The 21140-nt window shown below is 41.1% G+C and overlaps 1 protein-coding gene across 1 annotated transcript in view; it reads left to right on the top strand.

Annotated features, from left to right (window-relative positions):
- LOC115158550 (capping protein, Arp2/3 and myosin-I linker protein 3) overlaps positions 1–10108 on the top strand; it is a 38333-nt gene extending 28225 nt beyond the window's left edge. Inside the window, exons 33-40 of the mRNA XM_029707645.1 lie at positions 148–321; positions 6452–6647; positions 7330–8083; positions 8191–8285; positions 8417–8540; positions 8627–8698; positions 8944–9051; positions 9329–10108. Of these exons, the coding sequence (XP_029563505.1) occupies positions 148–321; positions 6452–6647; positions 7330–8083; positions 8191–8285; positions 8417–8540; positions 8627–8698; positions 8944–9051; positions 9329–9369 (1564 nt within the window). The 3' untranslated portion in view covers positions 9370–10108. The remainder of the gene's footprint in view (positions 1–147; positions 322–6451; positions 6648–7329; positions 8084–8190; positions 8286–8416; positions 8541–8626; positions 8699–8943; positions 9052–9328) is intronic.
- Positions 10109–21140: the final 11032 nt, after the last annotated feature.

Raw genomic sequence — 21140 nt, 5'->3', positions numbered from 1 at the left:
TGCTGACTTGGGACTAACTGAACAGAAATATGTATCTTATAAAATATAGACATTCTGTATCTGCTTTTTGTCTTTACCCTTTCTCTTTTTCCTGTTTCGCTCCCCTCATCTCTCTTTACCCTCTCCATCTCTCTTTCCCTACATCAGTCAGTTATCCTCTCTCCATAAAGCCCACTCTCTCAGACGAAAGAAGAGACGCAATATGCTGGCCATCTTTGGTTTCCGTAGGAACCGTAACTCAACGCTCTCCAATCAGGGACCAGATTCTGGCGGAGACGGATGTGGGGAAGAGTGTCGCACTGTCGCCATGGCACCCACCGGGTTTGTGAATCCTCATTATTATACATACACTCTCCCATGTAGTATGATATATGCAGCTGCAATCTACACAGTATAATATACAGTTGAAGTCAGAAGTTTACATACACTTAGGTTGGAGTCATTAAAACTCAAGTTTCAATCACTCCACAAATTTCTTGTTAACAAACTATAGTTTTGGCAAGTTGGTAAGGACATCTACTTTGTGCATGACACAAGGAATTTTACCAACAATTGTTTATACAAAGATTATTTCACTTCCTGTGGGTCAGAAGTTTACATACACAAAGTTGACTGTGCCTTTAAACAGCTTGGAAAATTTTGAAAAACATAATTTCACTTGGATATTGTAGGGTATTGTGTGTAGGCCAATGACAAAAAAAGTAATTTAAATTCAGGCTGTAACACAATAAAATGTGGAAAAAGTCAAGGGGTGTGAATACTTTCTGAAGGCACTATCTGTATATCAAATATGTAAGTTGAAAACATGTTAAAAAATACTTTTTGTGTGTGAGTGTCCCTAACCTTGCCAACATACAAAGAGCTGTGAATGGATTGGTTGTTCAACAATCAGCACCTTAATTGGCTCGGCAACAGTAACAAGACGTGATGTGTAATTAATATATTTTTGTTACACATACCGTTGAAGTTGGAAGTTTACATACACTTAGGTTGGAGTCATTAAAACTAATTTTTCAACCACTCCACAAATTTCTTGTTAACAAACTATAGTTTTGGTAAGTCGGTTAGGACATATACTTTGTGTATGACACAAGTAATTTTTCCAACAATTGTTTACAGAGATTATTTGACGTATAATTCACTGTATCACAATTCCAGACAATTATGTCATGGCTTTAGAAGCTTCTGATAGGCTAAATGGCATCATTTGAGTCAATTGGAGGTGTACCTGTGGATGTATTTCAAGGCCTACCTTCAAACTCAGTGCCTCTTTGCTTGACATCATGGGAAAATCAAAAGAAATCAGCCAAGACCTCAGAGCTCCACCTAGAGCTCCACAAGTCTGGTTCATCCTTGGGAGCAATTTCCAAACGCCTGAAGGTACCACGTTCATCTGTACAAACAATAGTAATCAAGTATAAACACCATGAGACCACACAGCCATCATACCGCTCAGGAAGGAGACGTGTTCTGTCTCCTAGAGATGAATGTACTTTGGTGCAAAAAGTGCAAATCAATCCCAGAACAACAGCAAAGGACCTTGTGAAGATGCTGGAGGAAACGGGTACAAAAGTATCTATATCCACAGTAAAACGAGTCCTATATCGACATAACCTGAAAGCAGCAAGGAAGAAGCCACTGCTCTAAGACCGCCATAAAAAAAGCCAAACTACGGTTTGCAACTGCACATGGGGACAAAGATTGTACTTTTTGGAGAAATGTCCTCTGGCCTGATGAAACAAAAATAGAACTGTTTGGCCCTAATGAACATCGTTATGTTTGGAAGAAAAAGGGGGAGGCTTGCAAGCCGAAGAACACCATCCCAACCATGAATCACGGATGTGGCAGCATCATGTTGTGGAGATGCTTTGGTGCAGGAGGGACTGGTGCACTTCACAAAATAGATGGCATCATGAGGCAGGAAAATTATGTGTATATATTGAAGCAATATCTTAAGACATCAGTTAAGAAGTTAAAGCTTTGTCGCAAATGGGTCTTCCAAATGGACAATGACCCCAAGCATACTTCCAAAGTTGTGGCAAAATGTCTTAAGGACAACAAAGTCCTTGTGAGAAGCTTGTGGTAGACTACCAGATACATTTGACCCAAGTTAAACAATTTAAAGGCAATGCTACCGAATACTAATTGAGTGTATGTAAACTTCTGACTTCAACTGTATATTTCAGTGTTGCATAATCTTCAGTCACTTTATTACATATCACCCACCACTTTATGAATGTGTATCTTTCTCATTCACTCTCCCTTTCTCTCTCTGTCCATCTGTTAGAATGATGGGTATTAAGTGCATGCTCTGTGGGCCCTGTGTGCTACTAGTCTAAATCAGTGCTGGGATGCAGCTCTGTGTTGACATGAGGAATGGGCATGCTGCCGGAGAGCACACCCTTACAGAAAAAAACACATGATTTAACATGTAGAAAATCACATGATTTCACAGGAAATTTACAGTCAAAACACGTGCTTTTGAAACACTACACCCATTTTTTCTATGTTTACCAATGACATGCCAGTGACATTTAACAAAGCCTTTGTGGCCATGTATGCTGATGACTCAACCATAAAAGTGTCAGCAACCACAGCTAATGAGGTAACAAACACTTAACAGTCAGTTTTGGAATGGGTGGCCAGTAATAAACCAATCCTGAACATCTATAAAACTAAGAGCATTGTATTTGGTACAAATCACTCCCTAAGCTCTAGACATCAGCTGAATCTGGTAATGAATGGTGTGGCTGTTGAAGAGAGTTGAGGAGACTTGGTTTTACCTTAGATTGTAAACTGTCATGGTCAAAACATATAGATGCAATGGTTGTGAAGATGGGGAGAGGTCTGTCCGTAATATACAGTGGCAAGAAAAAGTATGTGAACCGTTTGGAATTACCTGGATTTCTGCATACATTTAACATAAAATTTGATCTGATCTTAATCTAAGTCACAACAATAGACAGTTTGCTTAAACTAATAACACAACAATTATTGTATTTTTCTTGTCTATATTGAATATATCATTTAAACATTCACAGTGTAGGTTGGAAAAAGTATGTGAACCCCTAGGCTAATGACTTCTCCAAAAGCTAATTGGAGCCAGGAGTCAACTAACCTGGAGTTGAATCAATGAGACGAGATTGGAGATTTTGGTTAGAGCTGCCTTGCCCTATAAAAAACACTCACAAAATTTGAGTTTTCTTTTCACAAGAAGCATTGCCTGATGTGAACCATACCTTGAACAAAAAAGATCTCAGAAGACATAAGATTAAGAATTGTTGCTTTGCATAAAGCTGGAAAGGGTTACAAAAGTATCTCTAAAAGTCAGTCCACGGTAAGACAAATTGTCTATAAATGGAGAAATGTCAGCACTGTTGCTACTCTCCCTAGTAGTGGCCGTCCTGCCAAAATGACTGCAAGAGCACAGAGGAGAATGCTCAATGAAGTTAAGAAGAATCCTAGAGTGTCAGCTAAAGACTTACAGAAATCTCTGGAAGATGCTAATAGCCATGTTGACGAGTCTACATTACGTAAAACACTAAACAAGAATGGTGTTCATGGGAGGACACCATGGAAGAAGCCACTGCTGTCCAAAAAAAAAACATTGATGCATGTCTGAAGATCGCAAAAGAGCACCTGAATGTTGTTCCCCACAGCGCTACTGGCAAAATATTCTGTGAGCAGATGAAACTAAATGTGTGTTGTTTGGAAGGAGAACACAACACTATGTGTGGAGAAAAAAAGGCACAGCACACCAACATCAAAACCTCATCCCAACTGTAAAGTATGGTGGAAGGAGCATTATGGTTTGGGGCTGCCTCAGGGCCTGGACAGCTTGCTATCATGGACAGAAAAATAAATTCCCAAGTTTATCAAGACATTTTGCAGGAGAAGGTAAGGCTATCTGTCCACCAATTGAAGCTCAACAGAAGTTAGGTGATGAAACAGGACAACAACACAAAAGACAGAAGTAAATCAACAACAGAATGGCTTGAACAGAAGAAAATACACCTTCTGGAGTTGCCCAGTCAGTCCTGACCTCAACCCAATTGAGATGCTGTGACATGACCTCGAGAGCAGTTCACACCAGACATCCCAATAATATTGTGGAACTGAATAGTTTTATAAAGAGGAATGGTCCTGACCGTTGTGCAGGTCTGATCCACAACTACAGAAAACGTTTGGTTGAGGTTATTGCTGCCAAAGGAGGGTCAACCAGTTATTAAATCCAAGGGTTCACATACTTTTTCCAACCTGCACTGTGAATGTTTACACGGTGTGTTCAATAAAGACATGGAACATTATAATTGTTTGTGTTATTAGTTTAAGCAGACTGTGTTGTCTATTGTTGTGACTTAGATGAAGATCAGATAAAATGTTATGACCAATTTATGCATAAATCCAGGTAATTCTAAAGGGTTCACATACTTTTTCTTCTCACTGTATGTTCTGCTTTTTTGACACCGCACTCCACAAAGCAAGTCCTGCAGGCTCTAGTTTTGTCTTATCTTGATTACTGTCCAGCCATGTGGTCATGGCTGGACAGTAAGAAAGACCTAGTTAAGCTGCAGCTGGCCCAGAACAGAGCGGCATGTCTTGCTCTTCATTGTAATCAGAAAGCTAATATAAATACTATGCATGCCAGCCTCTCTTGGCTAAGAGTTGAGGAGAGACTGACTGCATCACTTCTTTTTATAAGAAACAATGTGTTGAAAATTCCAAATTGTTTGCGTAGTCAACTTTCACACAGCTCTGACACATACACTTACCCCACCAGACATGCCACCAGGTATCTTTTCATAGTCCCCAGGTCCAGAACAAATGTAAGAAATCATACAGTATTATATCGAGCCATTATTGCGTGGAACTCCTCATCTGCCCCTGAACAAGGCAGTTAACCCACTGTTCCTAGGCCGTTATTGTAAATAACAATTTGTTCTTAACTGACTTGCCTAGTTAAATAAAGGTTAAATAAAAATCTCATATTGGTCAAATGAACAGCAGACCTGGTTTCAAAAAACAGATGAAGCAATATCTCACGGCACAACTCCTCTCCCCTATTTGACCTAGATATTTTGGGTGTATGTATTGATATGTAGGCTGTGTGCCGTTTTTAATTTGATGTAGTCCTGTCCTTGAGCTGTTCTTGTCTATTAATGTACTGTATTATGTCATGTTTCATGTTCTGTGTGGACCCCAGGAAGAGGAGCTGCGGCTTTCACAACAGCTAATGGGGATCCTAATAAAACACCAAGTTTTGTGTTATCACAGTAACTTCACATAAGATCACATGTGAAATTCATGTGGGGGTTTTTTCCGCAAGGGCAGCAGATGACACCAGTGTGTGTACACAGATGAAGATGACAGCTGTTGCCCTTCTATCACTCAGATTGAGATGTAACAGAATGGTGATGCAGTGTGTGTGTGTGTGTGTGTGTGTGTGTGTGTGTGTGTGTGTGTGTGTGTGTGTGTGTGTGTGTGTGTATATATATATGTATGTGTTTGTATATGTGTGTGTGTGTGTGATAGATATACTGCATCACCATTCTGTTGCATCTCATAATCTGAGTGATAGAAGGGCAACAGCTGTCATCTTCATCTGTGTACACACACTGGTGTCATCTGCTGCCCTTGTGTGTGTGTTCTATCCCAATATTCAGTGGATGTAAAGTACTTAGGTAAAAATACTTTAAAGTACTACTTAAGTTGTTTTTTGGGGTGCTGTACTTTACTTTACTATTTATATTTTTGAAAACTTTTACTTTTACTCCACTACATTTCTAAAGAAAATAATGTACTTTCTACTCCATACATTTTCCCTGACACCCAAAAGTTCTTGTTACATTTTGAATGCATAGCAGCACAGGAAAATGGTTAAATTCATGTCTTTTCAAGAGAATCCCTGGACATCCCTACTGTATCTGATCTGGCGGACTCACTAAACACATTCTTTGTTTGTAAATTATGTCTGAGTGTTGGAGTGTGCACCTGGCTATCCGTAAATAAAAAATAAGACAATCGTGATGTCTGGTTTGCTTAATATAAGGAATTTGAAATGGTCTATACTTTTACTTTTGATACTTAAGTGTATTTTAGCAATTACATTCACTTTTGATACTTAAGTATATTTAAAACCAAATACATTTTCACGTTTACTCAAATAGGATTTTACTGGGTGACTTTTACTTTACTTTCATTTTCTATTAAGGTATCTTTGCTTTTACTCAAGTTTGAAAATGTGGTACTTTTTCCACTACTGCCAATATTATTACATTATTATAACATAGCCTGCTGGGTTAGAAAGAAAAAAGAGGCCCATTTGTTGTCCACACTAAATCAAATACAATCCAGGGGCCACAGAGCAAATTCTTGATTGACTCTCATTGTTTCTCTGACTGTCCTCTTCTCTCTCTCTCTCTCTCTCTCTCTCTCTCTCTCTCTCTCTCAGGACAGCCACTGAGAATGTCTACACGCTGCTGCAGCCCCCTCTCTCTGCTGCCAGGGCAGGCTCTCCTGGTGAGGGGGGGGATGTGGAGGACCAGAGGTTGGAGGAGCCAGTGGGCCTGAGCCTGCAGCCAGTGCAGAGCATACCACCACAGCCTGGCATGCCAGGTAGCAGACACCCCTTCTACTCACCCAGCCAGGTACAGTATATGCTGTATCACTTGTGGTACAAAACACTCCCCCTATTTTCTCTGCTCCTGCACGGCAAGAGGTACCGGTGCATCAGATCTGACACCAACAGGCTCTTGAACAGCTTCTATCTCCAAGCAATACGACTGATAAATAGATAACAAAATAGCTACACGGACTATCTGAGTTAACCTTGTATCTTTATTGACTTTTTATTTACATTTTTGCACTGCCTCTATGCACACTCACAGGGCCCTACACACCCATACACACTGTCAATCCAACACACACACACACTCACTCCATCGTTTGCTCTCTCACACATAATATGCACATACATTTATTCTGACTCTACACACTCGCATATAAGCTGCTGCTACTCTGTTTATCTTATATCCTGTTGCCTGGTCCCCTTACCCCCCCCCCCCCCCCATACATATCTACTTCCATCACTCCAGTATCCCTGCACATGTATGCTTGATTGCTTACTTACTTACTTATTTTATTGTGTATTTCTTATTTCTCGTGTTTTTTTCATTGTTACAGTGTTATTGATTATTGCACTGTTGGGTTTTGAGTTTGCAAGAAAGGCATTTCACTGTACTTGTGCATGTGACATTACAACTTGAACTCGTACTGGTTGACGAATTCATGATTATATCTCTTCCCATCTTTCCTCTGTGTTTTTTACAGCAATCAGAGCTAGAGACAGAGCACGAGCAACCTGCAGATACAGACAGACAGGTGGACAGACAGTGGACAGAGGACAGATGGGTGGACAGACAGTGGACAGAGGGGAATCACACAGACAGAGAGAGGACATTAATAAGACCGGCTGACAGACAGGCTGAACGGCACTGGCCAGAGGACAGACTCTCAGACAAAACATGGACAGAGGGAAGAACGGCAGAAAGACAGATGGACAGATATTGGACGGAGAGAAGGCATGCAGATAGACACATGGAAAGACAGTGGACAGTTGACAGACACACACCGAGACAGATCGACAGACAGTTTGATCGACATAGACAGTGGACGGTGAGCAGACAACAGACAGACAGAACGTGGGCAGAGGGTCGACCGAAAGACATACAGACAGACAGACAGTGGATAGACAGCAGGCAGTCAGGCAGACAGACTGACAGACAAGCCCAGGGACAACATCTGGCTCAGAGTCCTCTGCCCCCTTATCCATCAGACAGGACTCCATCACCTAAAAGTGAGACTGACTCTCAGAAAAACATGGACAGACAGAAGTACTCTGACACACAGATGGACAGACACCTGCGCTCAGACACTGCTGTAGGACAGGTGGAGGGGTGGAGGGATGGAGGAGGGGTTCCCCCTGGACGGGTTTCTACGAGTGCATCTAAACCAGACCCTCCTCCTCAGAGCAGCAAACCCAACCTGTCCAAACTGAGACAGAGACATCTACAGGAGAGCTCTGGTACTACACCCTTCTCTTCCACACCGTGTTGATTTAATGTATCTGTTTCATTATTTATAATATTGCAGAGTGTGATATTATTACTCCATCTTTATCTTCTGGTGCAGAGGAGGAAGCAGGCGGAGAGAGGCATGGTGGAAGAATGGAAAGGAAAGAGAGAGACAGAGATGCAGAGGGACGGCCTCCTCCCATTCCTGAAAAGGTGTCTATCTTTTCATATTCTTCTGGCTGTCTTGTTTATGTGAATACATTAGTATACTGGTGGATATGTGTGTGGTTATGTTTAGATATTAATTCATAATTTTATTGGTTTTGTGCCCCATTTATTTTCAGCCAAAGACATCATCCTATGTGTCTTCTCTAAACGAGTATGCCAATGAAAGGCTGATCCGGCCTCCTGCATCATCTGCATTCAGAAAGCCATTGCTGGGATTGGCCTACAGGGCTGTCAGCCAAGGTATTAACAAATTAAGCCAATATAATTTTGTCATTATAGTCAAAGAGTATGACAGTGTATGATTGACGGTGGTCTACGGTGTGCAGGTGAGGAAGCAGTGAGGCCTCAAGCCCCCGTGAAACCCCAGAGGAACAGAAAGGCTATGTCTTGTGACACAGGTACACCTGTCTATCAGCCTGTCTATCTATCTGTCAGCCTGTCTGTCTGTCTATTGTGTGTGTGTGTGTGTGTGTGTGTGTGTGTGTGTGTGTGTGTGTGTGTGTGTGTGTGTGTGTGTGTGTGTGTGTGTGTGTGTGTGTGTGTGTGTGTGTGTGTGTGTGTGTGTGTGTGTGTGGATTAATGTGTCTCATGATCACACCCTGTATGACTGTTACCTTGTATTTCCTGTTTTCATTTATCCCAGGCACTGACAGGGATAGCCCTAATAATCTTGAGAAGCCCCCAAATCGCAAACCCCCTGTGAAAAAACCTAGACTACCCCAGAACAGAAACAAATCCTTGGACTATCCTGGTATGTCTTTCTCTCTTTATGTGTTTGTGAGTAAATGTGAGCATGTGTTTCCTCTCGTACATTATGCATAAAAACAGCTACATTTCTTGGGATACAGCTAAGTTTGTGCGTGCGTGTGTGTGTGCATGCGTTTTTGTTTCAGACTAAAACTAAGCAACGCTTTCAATCACCTTCGGTCGGAATAGAAGTCAAACATGACTCCGTTGTTGTTAATTATCTGAACAAATCATGTTTTATGAGATTAATCAGGAATGCCTCTCGTTGGATTCTCTTCCAGACAGTGTCAGCTTAGCGTCTGGTAACAGCGAGCTGTTGTGATGGCGATGGAATTCAGCTGCTTCAGACTGACCAGCCATATGGTTGTCATGACAACTGGGCAGCATTTTGTCCAATGTGAAGAGGAGGGAGATAGGAGGGAAAATCTAGACTCTAGAGAGGGGACATCGAGGGGGAAGGGAAGATAAATGGCTGAGAGTGCAAAATGATAAGGACATCGCCAACCATCACTTACCTACTGCATTATTATTGGAACACACATGGCCTATTACTAGTCTGTCTCTGTCTGTACCTTGCCTTCGCTGTCTGTTTTCCTGTCATCTCAATGGAAACCTGCTGAACTGTTTTCCAGCTATTCGAAATGGTACTTTCTACTTTTGAACATAATTCATTGTTGTCTGCACTTAAAGAATTGCCAAAACACTGTCATGCTATAATGCCAAGGGGCCAAACATTGGAACGTTGTTATTATCATCATTCAGAGTTGCACTTTATTTTGTATTATTCATATAAACTAAGCTATGTGGCTTAGCTGGACTAAAGAAAGGAATTTGACTTTATTAGAATGTTATGCATTTTGACTGCTGTGAACATTGATTGCCAAGTTTGAAACGTAAAAATTATTGGTTGCTTATTATTAAATGAAACTTGATTATTTCTATCTAGTTCTGCTGTCATGGACTGAAAGGGAATATATTTTATAGAACAATTCAATTGAAAAATTACTTTGAGTATACTGTATGAATGAATAAAAATGCTGTACTGGAAGACACATTGAAAATGTTCTATTTTTTATGGTTTGGTTCGTAATAGGATAATGAACAGGTAAATGATTTCTACCTTCTAAGCTGAATTCATTATGCCTTAACCACAGTAATACCACACTGGGTTATATTATCTCAACCAGCAGAGTGGCATCTACAGTAGGTCTCCTGTAATTCTCTCTAACAGCAGATGGCGACCAACCACAACGAATGAGAGGAGGACCACTCAGTGACAGAAAGACTCATCGGCTGCGTTCACACAGGCAGCCCAATTCTGATCTTTTTTTTCACTAGTTGGTCTTTTGACCAAACAGAACAGCTCTGAAGAAGATGGGATGTGAAACGATCTGACGTGATTGGTCAAAAGACCAATAAGTGGAAAAAATATCAGAGTTGAACTGCCTGTGTAAACGCAGCCTATTGAATACCAAACACATGAGCTGCTGAGGAGTCTTGCTGGTTGCCATTAGCAACCATGACATGGCCTTATTTCTAAAGATGGTGGAATGAGTCAAATATTGGCTTTGGCTGGCTGGTGTGCTAAGTACGCTGTGATGCCAGGAGACATACTAACGAGCTATGCATATGGAAATTGATAAGCTGCTTCTATAAACTGTAACTAAAACTTGAAAAGATGCTTCTCATAAATCGCCCACCCAGCCTAACTTCTTATATTGAGGTTGGAATGAATGAATGGGTGGGCGGGGAGCCGACTGAGAAAAGACACTGTATCTTATATTGATCTCTTTTATCATTGGCTTTCACGCACTTGGCAGTTAATCATCGTGATTAGAGACATCAACACTTACTTTAATATCCTGTCTTGGACATATTGATTTAATTTGACTGTCTGGGCTCACTGTTCAACCATCTCTCAATACGAAGGGAAGTATTGTATTAGGCTACATTTACCTTCATTTATATTACTAGCAACTTATACCAAAAAATGTTGTAGTTCCAAATGAAATACAGCCAGGGTAAGGCAGGTTATCAGGACAGGTTTGGTACCAACAATAACTTGATCATGTTGAGTCAGGATGACGAAGTATGTATTCGAGAGTATCTGTTGGTTGTGTTTGTGCTTCCCTCTTCCAGTTGTTGGGAAGACACATCATCCATAACAGGAGAAGCCTGTATCAATCCTACCCAGAGTTATTATTTTACCGTTACCAAGCAACATAATCACATATCATACAGAATACTGGGAAAGGGAGAGAGCATGTGTTGGTAGAGCAAAGGGAGAAGCATGGAAATAAAAGCGATGAAAGCAGAGCAATGTGCACACTGTGCAGCATCTAAACATCTTTAACCCAATTTAGCCCCTGTACTGTATAGCTTGAGGAGGGATCTGGGTGAAAAAACAGGATAGACAAAGGGACAGACCCACAGACACATTAGGGTAATGGATACTGTACTGTATACTAAACCAAATTTATGAGAAACACAGACAACACAAAGAATGTTGTGGAAATTAGATACAGAGATAAATGTATTCAGAAACACTGACATATGCAGGGGAATAATATACAGTACATTTTATCTGTACCTCTACAGTACACACACAACCATAGACAAAAAGAGACTAGGTAGGGCTAGAATGTTCTAAATGGTTCAGGCTCTCCCATAGTTCTAGGAGTATACCATCAAATCATATATTGTGGTGGGCAGGGCAGGTCCTTGTCGTTCTGCCGCCATAGGCGAAACCAAAAAATGCACCCCCTGCAAAACTAGAATAGTCCCAGTTAGCAAAATAATGTTGAAAATACGTATTTTCCAGATGTTGAAGTTAAGTTCAATTTAGGTTTTGAATGAAAGGTGAAAATATATTTTACATATGTTTAAAATACATATTTTCCAGGACGTTGAAAAGGCATCTTTTCAGGACGTTGGAAAATACGTATTTTCCAGAAGTTTAAATTAAGTTCATTTTCGGCTCTGAATTAAAGTTGAAAACACTCATTTTCTGGATATTCAAAATACGTATTTTACAGACGTTGAAAATATGTAATTTCAAAGATGTTGAATTCAGGCAAATCTTTGGTTCTGAATGATCATTTATAGATTTTTTAAAGTGTAACCTTTATTTAACTAGGCAAGTCAGTTAAGAACAAATTCTTATTTACAATGACGGCCTACACCGGCCAAACCGAGATGCTGGGCCAATTGAGCACTGCCCTATGGGACTCCCAATCACAACCGGTTGTGATACAGCCTGGATTCGAACCAGGGTGTCTGTAATGGCTCCTCAAGCACTGAGATGCAGTGCCTTAGACCGCTGCGCCACTCAGGAGTCCATAGATGTCTATGTTTGAGCCAAATAAAGGCCCGTCCAGACCGGACAAAATCTGAACCGTACATAGACGTCTATGATTGGTTCAGATTTGGTCTGGACTGGACCAAAAATCTATATCCGTGGATGTTGAAATCAAGGCCGGTCTGGACCTCACCAAATCTGAACCAAACATAGACGTTTATGATTAGTTCAGATTTGGTGAGGTTCAAACATAGACGTCTATGATTGGTTCAGATTTGGGCTGGACCAGACCAAAAACCAATGTCTGTGGATGTGGAAATCAAGGCCAGTCTGGAACTGCACCAAAAAAAGACGTCGGCTTCGGTCAGTGCCTACTGAGGTGTAGCCTTCAGTGTTGCCTGAAACTACATTTTATGAATGCTCATCTATGTGGTAAGCGTTCCATTTGTAAAACACCGAAAAACAATGTCCAAAAGACGTCAGCTCGTGCTTGCTGGGGTGTAGCCTACCATGTAGACCCGCAATGGAAATGAATGAATGCCAATCCATGTTGTAGGCTCACCATTTGTAAAACAGGCCATTACATTGACTTTATTAGTCCTGATTCCAGTGACTAATCAATTTGGCTATTTACGCTCTGAATATCAGTTACCCAACTTTATCAGGACTTATCGCGAGCCTAGCAATGTGTTTACACAGCGGGAAATGCAAAAGTATTTGGTTTTTCGCATTGATCAGCTTGTCAAAAAATTAAGGATACAAACTTGAAACCACTGATCATGACAATGGGGTGAAACTCCTGGACAACAGTTATGATTGTCTTTTCTGTATTGTCCATTTTACTTTGACCTGTCCTCATTTTAGGATATGCTGTTTGTTAACATCACAGCGATTTATTTTATTTGTTTGAGCACAATTTAGGTTAGACTATTTGAAACCCGAATGATGTAAAAAGTGTCCTTCTCATTACATTGTCATACATTTTATCTCCAGCCTGTAGACTACAGAAACAGGGGCGGTTCTGGGGGGGTGCCAGTGCCCCTGTGACAACAATTTTGGACCCCCTTGTGGCCCCCCTAAATGTGGAGTATGAAATAATTTTTACATAACAAATTTTTGCTATCGTTCTTTTTTTACATCCGTTATTAGACAGTGGCAACGTGGAACACTAATGATTATAAACATGGTCTTTTGCCTGCTAATGTGAATTGAAGAAAACGATATGACAACAATAACGTCTAATGTAACTGGCCCCTCTAACAGTACAACTAGCCCCAGCTTGGCCCCCCCAGTTTAAATGGTCTAGAACCGCCACTGTACAGAAAAGGACACATACTCTTTTTACCACATCCTATATCTGCTACATGATTTATGTTCGATTTTTTGGTGGGGGGGGACAGAACATTGGTGGAGCGCTGCAGAGGCGCGCTGGGAATGGACAAGTAAAATATTTTTTTGCGCCCCTGCCTTTGATAAAGTGGGCACTGCTTATCAAAGGGCGGCATCAGCGCTTACCTAAAAACCTCATATTCCACTGGTTGAGAGAAATTGTCATTGTTTTGGGGCAGAATTATGTGAGGTTTTATGTGTTGTTGTTGGAGGTGCGTCTTGGTCAGTTTAGCTCAGAAAACGCCTGCTCATAATCCTGCCTAATGAGCAGGCCGACCGTGGTGGTGGGTGTTGTTTTCTGAAATTCCAGGCACTCTCAGTATGACAGTCTTTCTGGGTTGGTTTCATAAGTAACTTCTGTTTTTGTGCTCTACTTTGGAGTTTGTTTGACAGCCCATAGAAAGATGGAATTCAATTATCTGACTCTGAAGATGAACTCACTACTGTTGAGACACTTTATTTATTTTTTATCTGTGCCCTCATTCACTTGTATGAATCTTTTTTTAAGGTTAAAATAAGCTAAAGGGTCTGCCAAAGACGTTAGACAATTTATCTTGGTAAAAAAAAAAGTAGAAAAAACGAATTTAGTGTCAAAACCCTCCCCAATTATATCATGTATTAGTTCTGTTTAAACTGCCAGTGAATTATCACTCAATATAAGATATTTAGGTATGCTTAGATTTCACTTTTTGCAGTGTTGGCACTTGGCTTGTTATTAGAGAGCTTTGGGTTTGAACAAAAAGGCAACCTAGTTCAGGTTCAAGTTCCTCATTCATACTTTCTGACAGTGCAGTGTCTGTCACCTCTAAGTGGTAGTCAATAATAATAAGAAGAAACATGTAGATGAAAAGGTTTAAATTGGTTCCATGGCTAACGGTTTATGAAAGCTCGGGGATGATATGACGATATGTAGTTTAATGTAATTATAACCATGTCTGCTAAAGGTCAGTAGTGAGCTGTTCAGCCCGTTGTCATGGGAACTGTCACCCTAATGACAGGCATGACTGCCTTCAGGGCTACATCAGAGCCCAAACAGCAGCCTCTTTTAGATCTGCCCATGGCTTCCTGTAACTTCCACTGTGTTGTTACTCCAAGAGGGCCTCAGGGATTCCTTGTGTTTGGTGGTAGTGTAGCTGGGTATTACATCCAAACAATGGCAGACAGTTTGGCAGAAAAGACTTAGGTTAGAATAACCCTCCCCAATTCTATCATGTATTAATTCTGTTTAAACTGCCAGTAAAAAGCAATTAAAATTGCAATGAGCACAATTGTTAGACGCTCCACCTGAAACTTAAAAAAATTTGTCACCTCCTCATGCCCACTTGTGTACCATCACCCGGCTTATAGCAAATTACACTTTGTACCTATGTGTTTTTTTTCATAATAGGGCTCTATACACCCATAGTAAAGAGAAATGGCAGCCAGTGACTGATGTGTATGATTAGTTGTGATCAATAATTTACAGTAGACATTATAGGTCCCACTGTAGCTCAGTTGGTAGAGCATGGTGCTTGCAACGCCAGGTTTGTGGGTTCAATTCCCACGGGGGGGGCAGTATGTAAAAATGTAATAAAAATGTATGCACTCTACTGCAAGTCGCTCTGGATAAGAGCGTCTGCTAAATGACTAAAAATGTCAAATGTAAATAGTGTGTGTCTGAGTGCCGCCCGTGCCCCCGCTGTGCCGGAGTCTGACAGGTCGCACATGTGTTGACTCACTCCACACAGAGCTGACGCCCTCTCAGCTGAAAAGACTACCGGTAATCACAATCATTATCAGGCTTTAAATAATGCTTTTACAATTCTCTGCAATTACTATTGAGTTCCTGTCCCTCTGTGTATATACAGTATTACCTTCAACCCCAAATGTAGTGCCAAGCATTTAAGATTACCTTTTCTATCTTTTAAAACCTTTTCTCAATCGATTTGTCAAAACTGTTCGTTGAGTGTTGTACAGTATTATGGGATTGTCTTAAAGGTATTTTAAAGATTGAAATATAGCTATACAGAATTAACAAAACTATCTCCCTAGCATTGCATTACAAGACCATAATGTGCGTATTAAATTAGATATTGAGTGTTGAAAGGCTCTACAGAGTAGCGTAAATATAGACCAGGGGAAGAGTGATGGGAGGGATAGATGAACGATGAAGGGAAGGGTGGAGAGATAGAGGAGGGAGGGAGGAGGAATAGTGAGGGGAGAGAATTAACAGATTTAGTGTCATCTCGCAGTCTGGGACAGGATCCAATTTATCGACCACCTTAATCCCTTCATCCTTTTCTTCCTCCTCATCTCTGTCTACTCAATTTTTTTTATCTCTGTCTGTCTGTCTGTCTGTCTGTCTGTCTGTCTGTCTGTCTGTCTGTCTGTCTGTCTGTCTCCCCCTGTCTTTCTTTGTGTGTCTGTTTTTTTAGTCATTCATCTATTCAGGTGGAACTAATGGTGATTTAGTGGTACAGCTGTTATCTGCAAGTATCCAAATTAAAATGAAGAGTCGTTGCCATGGCAAAAAGTGGCAAAGGTGAGTTGCAGCACATAGTAGCACAGTGTGAGGAATACCCGACATGGAACAGGTACGGATATTTAGGAAATAATTGTAGGGAAGTTTTAGAATCAAGATGAGTGAAGTTAAGAGCCAACACATCTAATAGAAACACATATTAAAACATGTACTGTGATCGTGATTAACATTGGAATGTGGTAAATAACTTAGTACCATTGATCTGTGTGGGGTATAGACACTTCGGGGGAGGGGGGGGGGGGTGCATGGGGAACGGACGGACTATTGACAGCTTTTGTCTACATTACAGATGGTTTATTAAAGTGCGGGTATCTGTTAATCTGACACCAGTTACAGAAGCAGAATCAGCTCTCTAATCCCTTGACTAGCCTGATAATCCCACTCACAACAATACTCAACAAGTGGACACACATACACAGACACACACAAAGACAAACAACATACATACTATACAAACCGATGCCAGACAGCTCAGTCATAGTACTAGAACTAGTGTTTTTTTTTCATTGATAACTCTCATGGCCATGAAGTGGGGTGAAATCGATTCATCAAACGTGGAATCTACCAGTAATATTGTAATGCAGTAGTTTTATAAATTCCAAACAATTACTGTTTTTGAGAGATGATATCAAAACATGCACCATTTCTGTGAGGAAAGCGGAGGGAGGGGTGGGGGAGTGAAGGAGGGAGACTTAAATGGGCTAGATACAGTAGGGTTTAACAGTTGAAGTGGTGGATTAGATCCCTTTTACAATAATAAGGAGATTGACAGACACAGACACACAGGGGATGGAGGGAGGGAGGGAGGGGAGTGGAGGGAGGGAAGAGGGTGGAGGGAGGGAGATAGACGATAAACAACTGTTATAACGGAGACTGATTTGGGGAAAGAAATAACTACAAGAGGAGAACAAATTGCAACAACTAAAGGGTGAAACCATGAATTATTTGTAGTAGAACATTATCTGACTCTTTACCTGACGGTTACTTGTGTTTCTTGTGTGTTTTTTACAGTACAATGTTTTATTTAATATTGTTATAGGCACAGGATATATAGTAGGAGAGGGGTGGACAGAATCAGTCATTTTCATGTCTAAAGCAGAAGAATAGGGGCACGGCAGGCTTTACTGGGTGCATGGGAGGTGAGATAGAGAGTGAAGGAGACAGATCCTGCGAGGGAGGGGGGTCCCTTATGAGGTGAGACGTGTAAGCCTGCTGCTTGTAACAGAGTTAGCCAGGATAAGGACATGTATCTGTGGGATCAGAGGGAGTTAGAGGGAACCTCCAGACCACAGCCTCACACCATCTGTCTCAGTCAGTGCCCTGCTCTGTTAGAAAACAGGCCATGTTGCACTTTTAATCCCTCAGGTCCAATGTTCCCTCTAATATTTTGGGGCACTGAGCAAATTTTAGGTCTTGTGAGTAGAAATTTGAAAGTTGTGAGAATACCCTTACACTTTTAGGCAGAAGCCAATAGGCTATTGTGGCTATTTGAGCATAATGTAGGCCTACCAACAAAACCAATGGAGCAAATCCCATAACATTTTCACATTGAAATACACTACATGACCAAAAGTATGTGGACACCTGCGAACATCTCATTCCAAATTCATGGGCATTAATATGGAGTTGGTCCCTCCTTTGCAGCTATAACAGCCTCCACTCTTCTGGGAAGGCTTTCCACTAGATGTTGGAACATTGCTATGGGGACTTGCTTCCATTCAGCCACAAAAGCATTAGTGAGGTTGGGCACTGATGTTGGGCGATTAGGCCTGGTTTGCAGTTGGCGTTCCAATCCATCCCAAAGGTGTTCGGTAAGGTTGAGGTCAGGGTTCATTGCGCATGGTGATCTTAGGCTTGTGTGCAGCTGCTCGGCCATGGAAACCCATTTCATGAAGCTCCCAACGAATAGTTCTTGTGCTGACAGTTCTTGTGCTGATGTTTCTTCCAGAGGCAGTGTGGAACTCGGTAGTGAGTGTTGCAACAGGGAACAGATGATTTTTAACGTGCTATGTGCTTCAGCACTCGGTGGTCTCGTTTACACTTCACAATAACAGCACTTACAGTTGACCGGGGCAGCTCTAGCAGGGCAGAAATTTCACAAACTGACTTGTTGGAAAGGTGGCATCCTATGACGGTGCCAACTTTGAAAGTCACTGAGCTCTTCAGTAAGGCCATTCTACTGCCAATGTTTGTCTATGGAGATTGCATTGTGGTGTGCTACATTTTTGTCAGCAACATTTGTGGCTGAAATAGGCAAATCCACGAATTTGAAGGGGTGTCCACATACTTTTGTATATATAGTATAGCTTTTGATTTCTATGCTATAGCCCACAGTAGCCTATATGTGGTGTTTAATGGAGGCCCACATTGCATGAGACCTTTAAAAGGTTTTTTGACTTGGTCTGTAACATCATTGGCCTAATAGGTGACTGTAAATTGCATTGTACTTTGTTTTATGATGCAAAAACCACTTTACTAAATAAAAGTAATTATTATTACCATATTGAGAAATAGACAAGGTTGGCTACCCCTCTGCCTATTGGCTTGTTTGCATATTCAAGCCTGTCTCAAAATACAACACTACCTCTTAACTTAAGCTTTTTACCTGACTGGCTTTTCAAATAAATGTGGTCTACACATTTTGTGCTCTTGTAGGAAGCAGTAACTCCCCATTGTTGACCTATACTTATCTATAACAGGGCTAATAACTGGCTAACAAGCAAAGAATATCAACAAATGTGCACATGCTGATCTGAGCTGATCTGAACTGATCTGAAAAGCGCATTCACTCGGGGCTCATGGGCTACCCTAACCAATAGAATTCTACTCCATTACTCTCTGGCTCTGCCTACAACAAAATCACAGACTCAATCTTGCAAAGTTAGATTTGTTTTGGTTTGTTGCATTGAAAAGAGCCTGATATAATGTTCATTCGATCACAGAAAAAGCGTTGATCTGTATAGTGCAAAGTAATAGGGCAAGCTCAGTGAAGTTCAATCTCTTGCGTCTCTGTGTGGCCTGACATTTCTTTTGTGCGGCAGTCTTGGAGGAGGTGCGCGGCCGCACACCCGCGCGGCTTAGAGGGACATTGCTCAGGTCCCTCTTCTCCGTTCTCCTCTTTCTCTACGATTCTTTTGACACTTTGACTCAGGACAGGAGCTGTTTTAAGGTATTAGGGTAGACAAACCGGGGTGACTGTGGGGTCAGCGCTGTGCTGAGGGGTTGGGCGTCACTGGTTCCGTGGCTAATCATTGCCCTAGGCCAAAGCCCTCTCCTCAACCACATGACACAAGGAGCTGTGAAACTGTTAATACACATATTACACTAATCAAAAATGCATATGCCAAATAGAGTGATTATTACAGTAACACGTGTGGATAACAGCTAGGAAGACAGACTGATCCATTTTTTAATGCCACTAAAAAAATGCTGCTAGTATTATTTCAGAGAGGTGATGCAAGTATTACTGTTCAGGAGCAAGTGCTCAGAACAAGGGATATTACAAAGGAGAGAAAGATACATGTAGGTTGGATATGGACTGAAACAGAGTGAGCTTTGGGGATTGTGATTTGTGGTATCATACAGTATGTGAGGTGTCTGAGTTATGTTGATGATTATATGAAAATAGTGTTTGAGATGTGGCTCCTGAGTGATGAGGGGGGAGGTGAGGAGGGATGTTGGAGCTGTTGTGTGCGCTAGGGGTGGTAATGTATTTGGCATGAAGTATGAGGTAAGTTCCTCTATATCTCCCTCTCTCTCTTTGTCCCTCAGACTCACGGTAGGCCCAGTTGGTTTAAATGTTAAGCTTTCGCCCGGAAACATGACAGGAGATAGTGATGGAGCGATAGAGGTAGAGGAAAGGGGGGTAATTGTTTTTGCAGTTCTAGAAACAGTAGGATGGTCTCTGGTGGCTGTACCTCTGTCTGCTTGACTGTGTTGTTCTTACACCAAGGCCGAATATCTGATTGATAAATAGACAACATAATTAAATGTTTTGTGTTGGACAGAGTTAAATAGCATGGCCTAGATTAAAATAAATGTCTGTCTGTCTTTTTTTTTGTATGTGTGGTTGTCTGTGTGTGCGTACCTGTCTCGGGATGTTATTGGTTTTGTTTACCCTCCAGATCAGATTTGGGCAGACAATATTGACTCACTGATTCCTTAACGAGACGTTATTAAGACACAAAGAGACTCCGGATTAACGAGTTTAGCTTTTGAGGATCATTAAAAAGTGCTTGTTATGCTTTTCTCAGCTTGATGAATTTCAAAGGGGTGAAAAAACAGAGATTATACTGTTTCTAAAAACTAACTACACGAGACAACAGGGTGTGAGGGGACATGGGGTCTGGGATTTTGGGGGACAGGCGAAGAACAGAGACATGGACCATGGCCAGATATTTTAATATCTCTTGCCAGTGCCTGTGGCAATTTTGAGTTTATTATTTAATGTGGAAAGTCAAATAATTATTTGAAGTGAACTGGCTTTATTTTGCTTGATTCATTTGCTTCACAATATAGCTTTCTAGTCCCTTCCCCAGATATCAGATACAAAATAAGAAAGTTAAATTTTGAATGAGAATGACTCACTTAAATGACACTGTAGCGCTTGGAAACATTATCATGCATTTATCTTCTTGATTTCTGTCATTACATCATTGTTACCCATTTCTTTTTTCTAGGTCATCATAGTGTTTCAGTAGCGGTAAGATGGAAAGGGGAAAGCGGGATACCTACAGTGCCTTCAGAAGGTATTCATACCCCTTGACTTATTCCACATTTTGTTGTGTTACAACCTGAATTCAAAATTGATTAAATATATGTTTTATCTCACCCATCTATCCACAATACCCCATAATGACAAAGTGAAAACAGGTTGTAAATTTGT

This window comes from Salmo trutta, chromosome 22 (genome assembly GCF_901001165.1).
Source record: "Salmo trutta chromosome 22, fSalTru1.1, whole genome shotgun sequence".
Classification (NCBI taxonomy): Eukaryota; Metazoa; Chordata; class Actinopteri; order Salmoniformes; family Salmonidae; genus Salmo; species Salmo trutta.
This window is presented reverse-complemented; position numbering and strand designations above follow the sequence as displayed.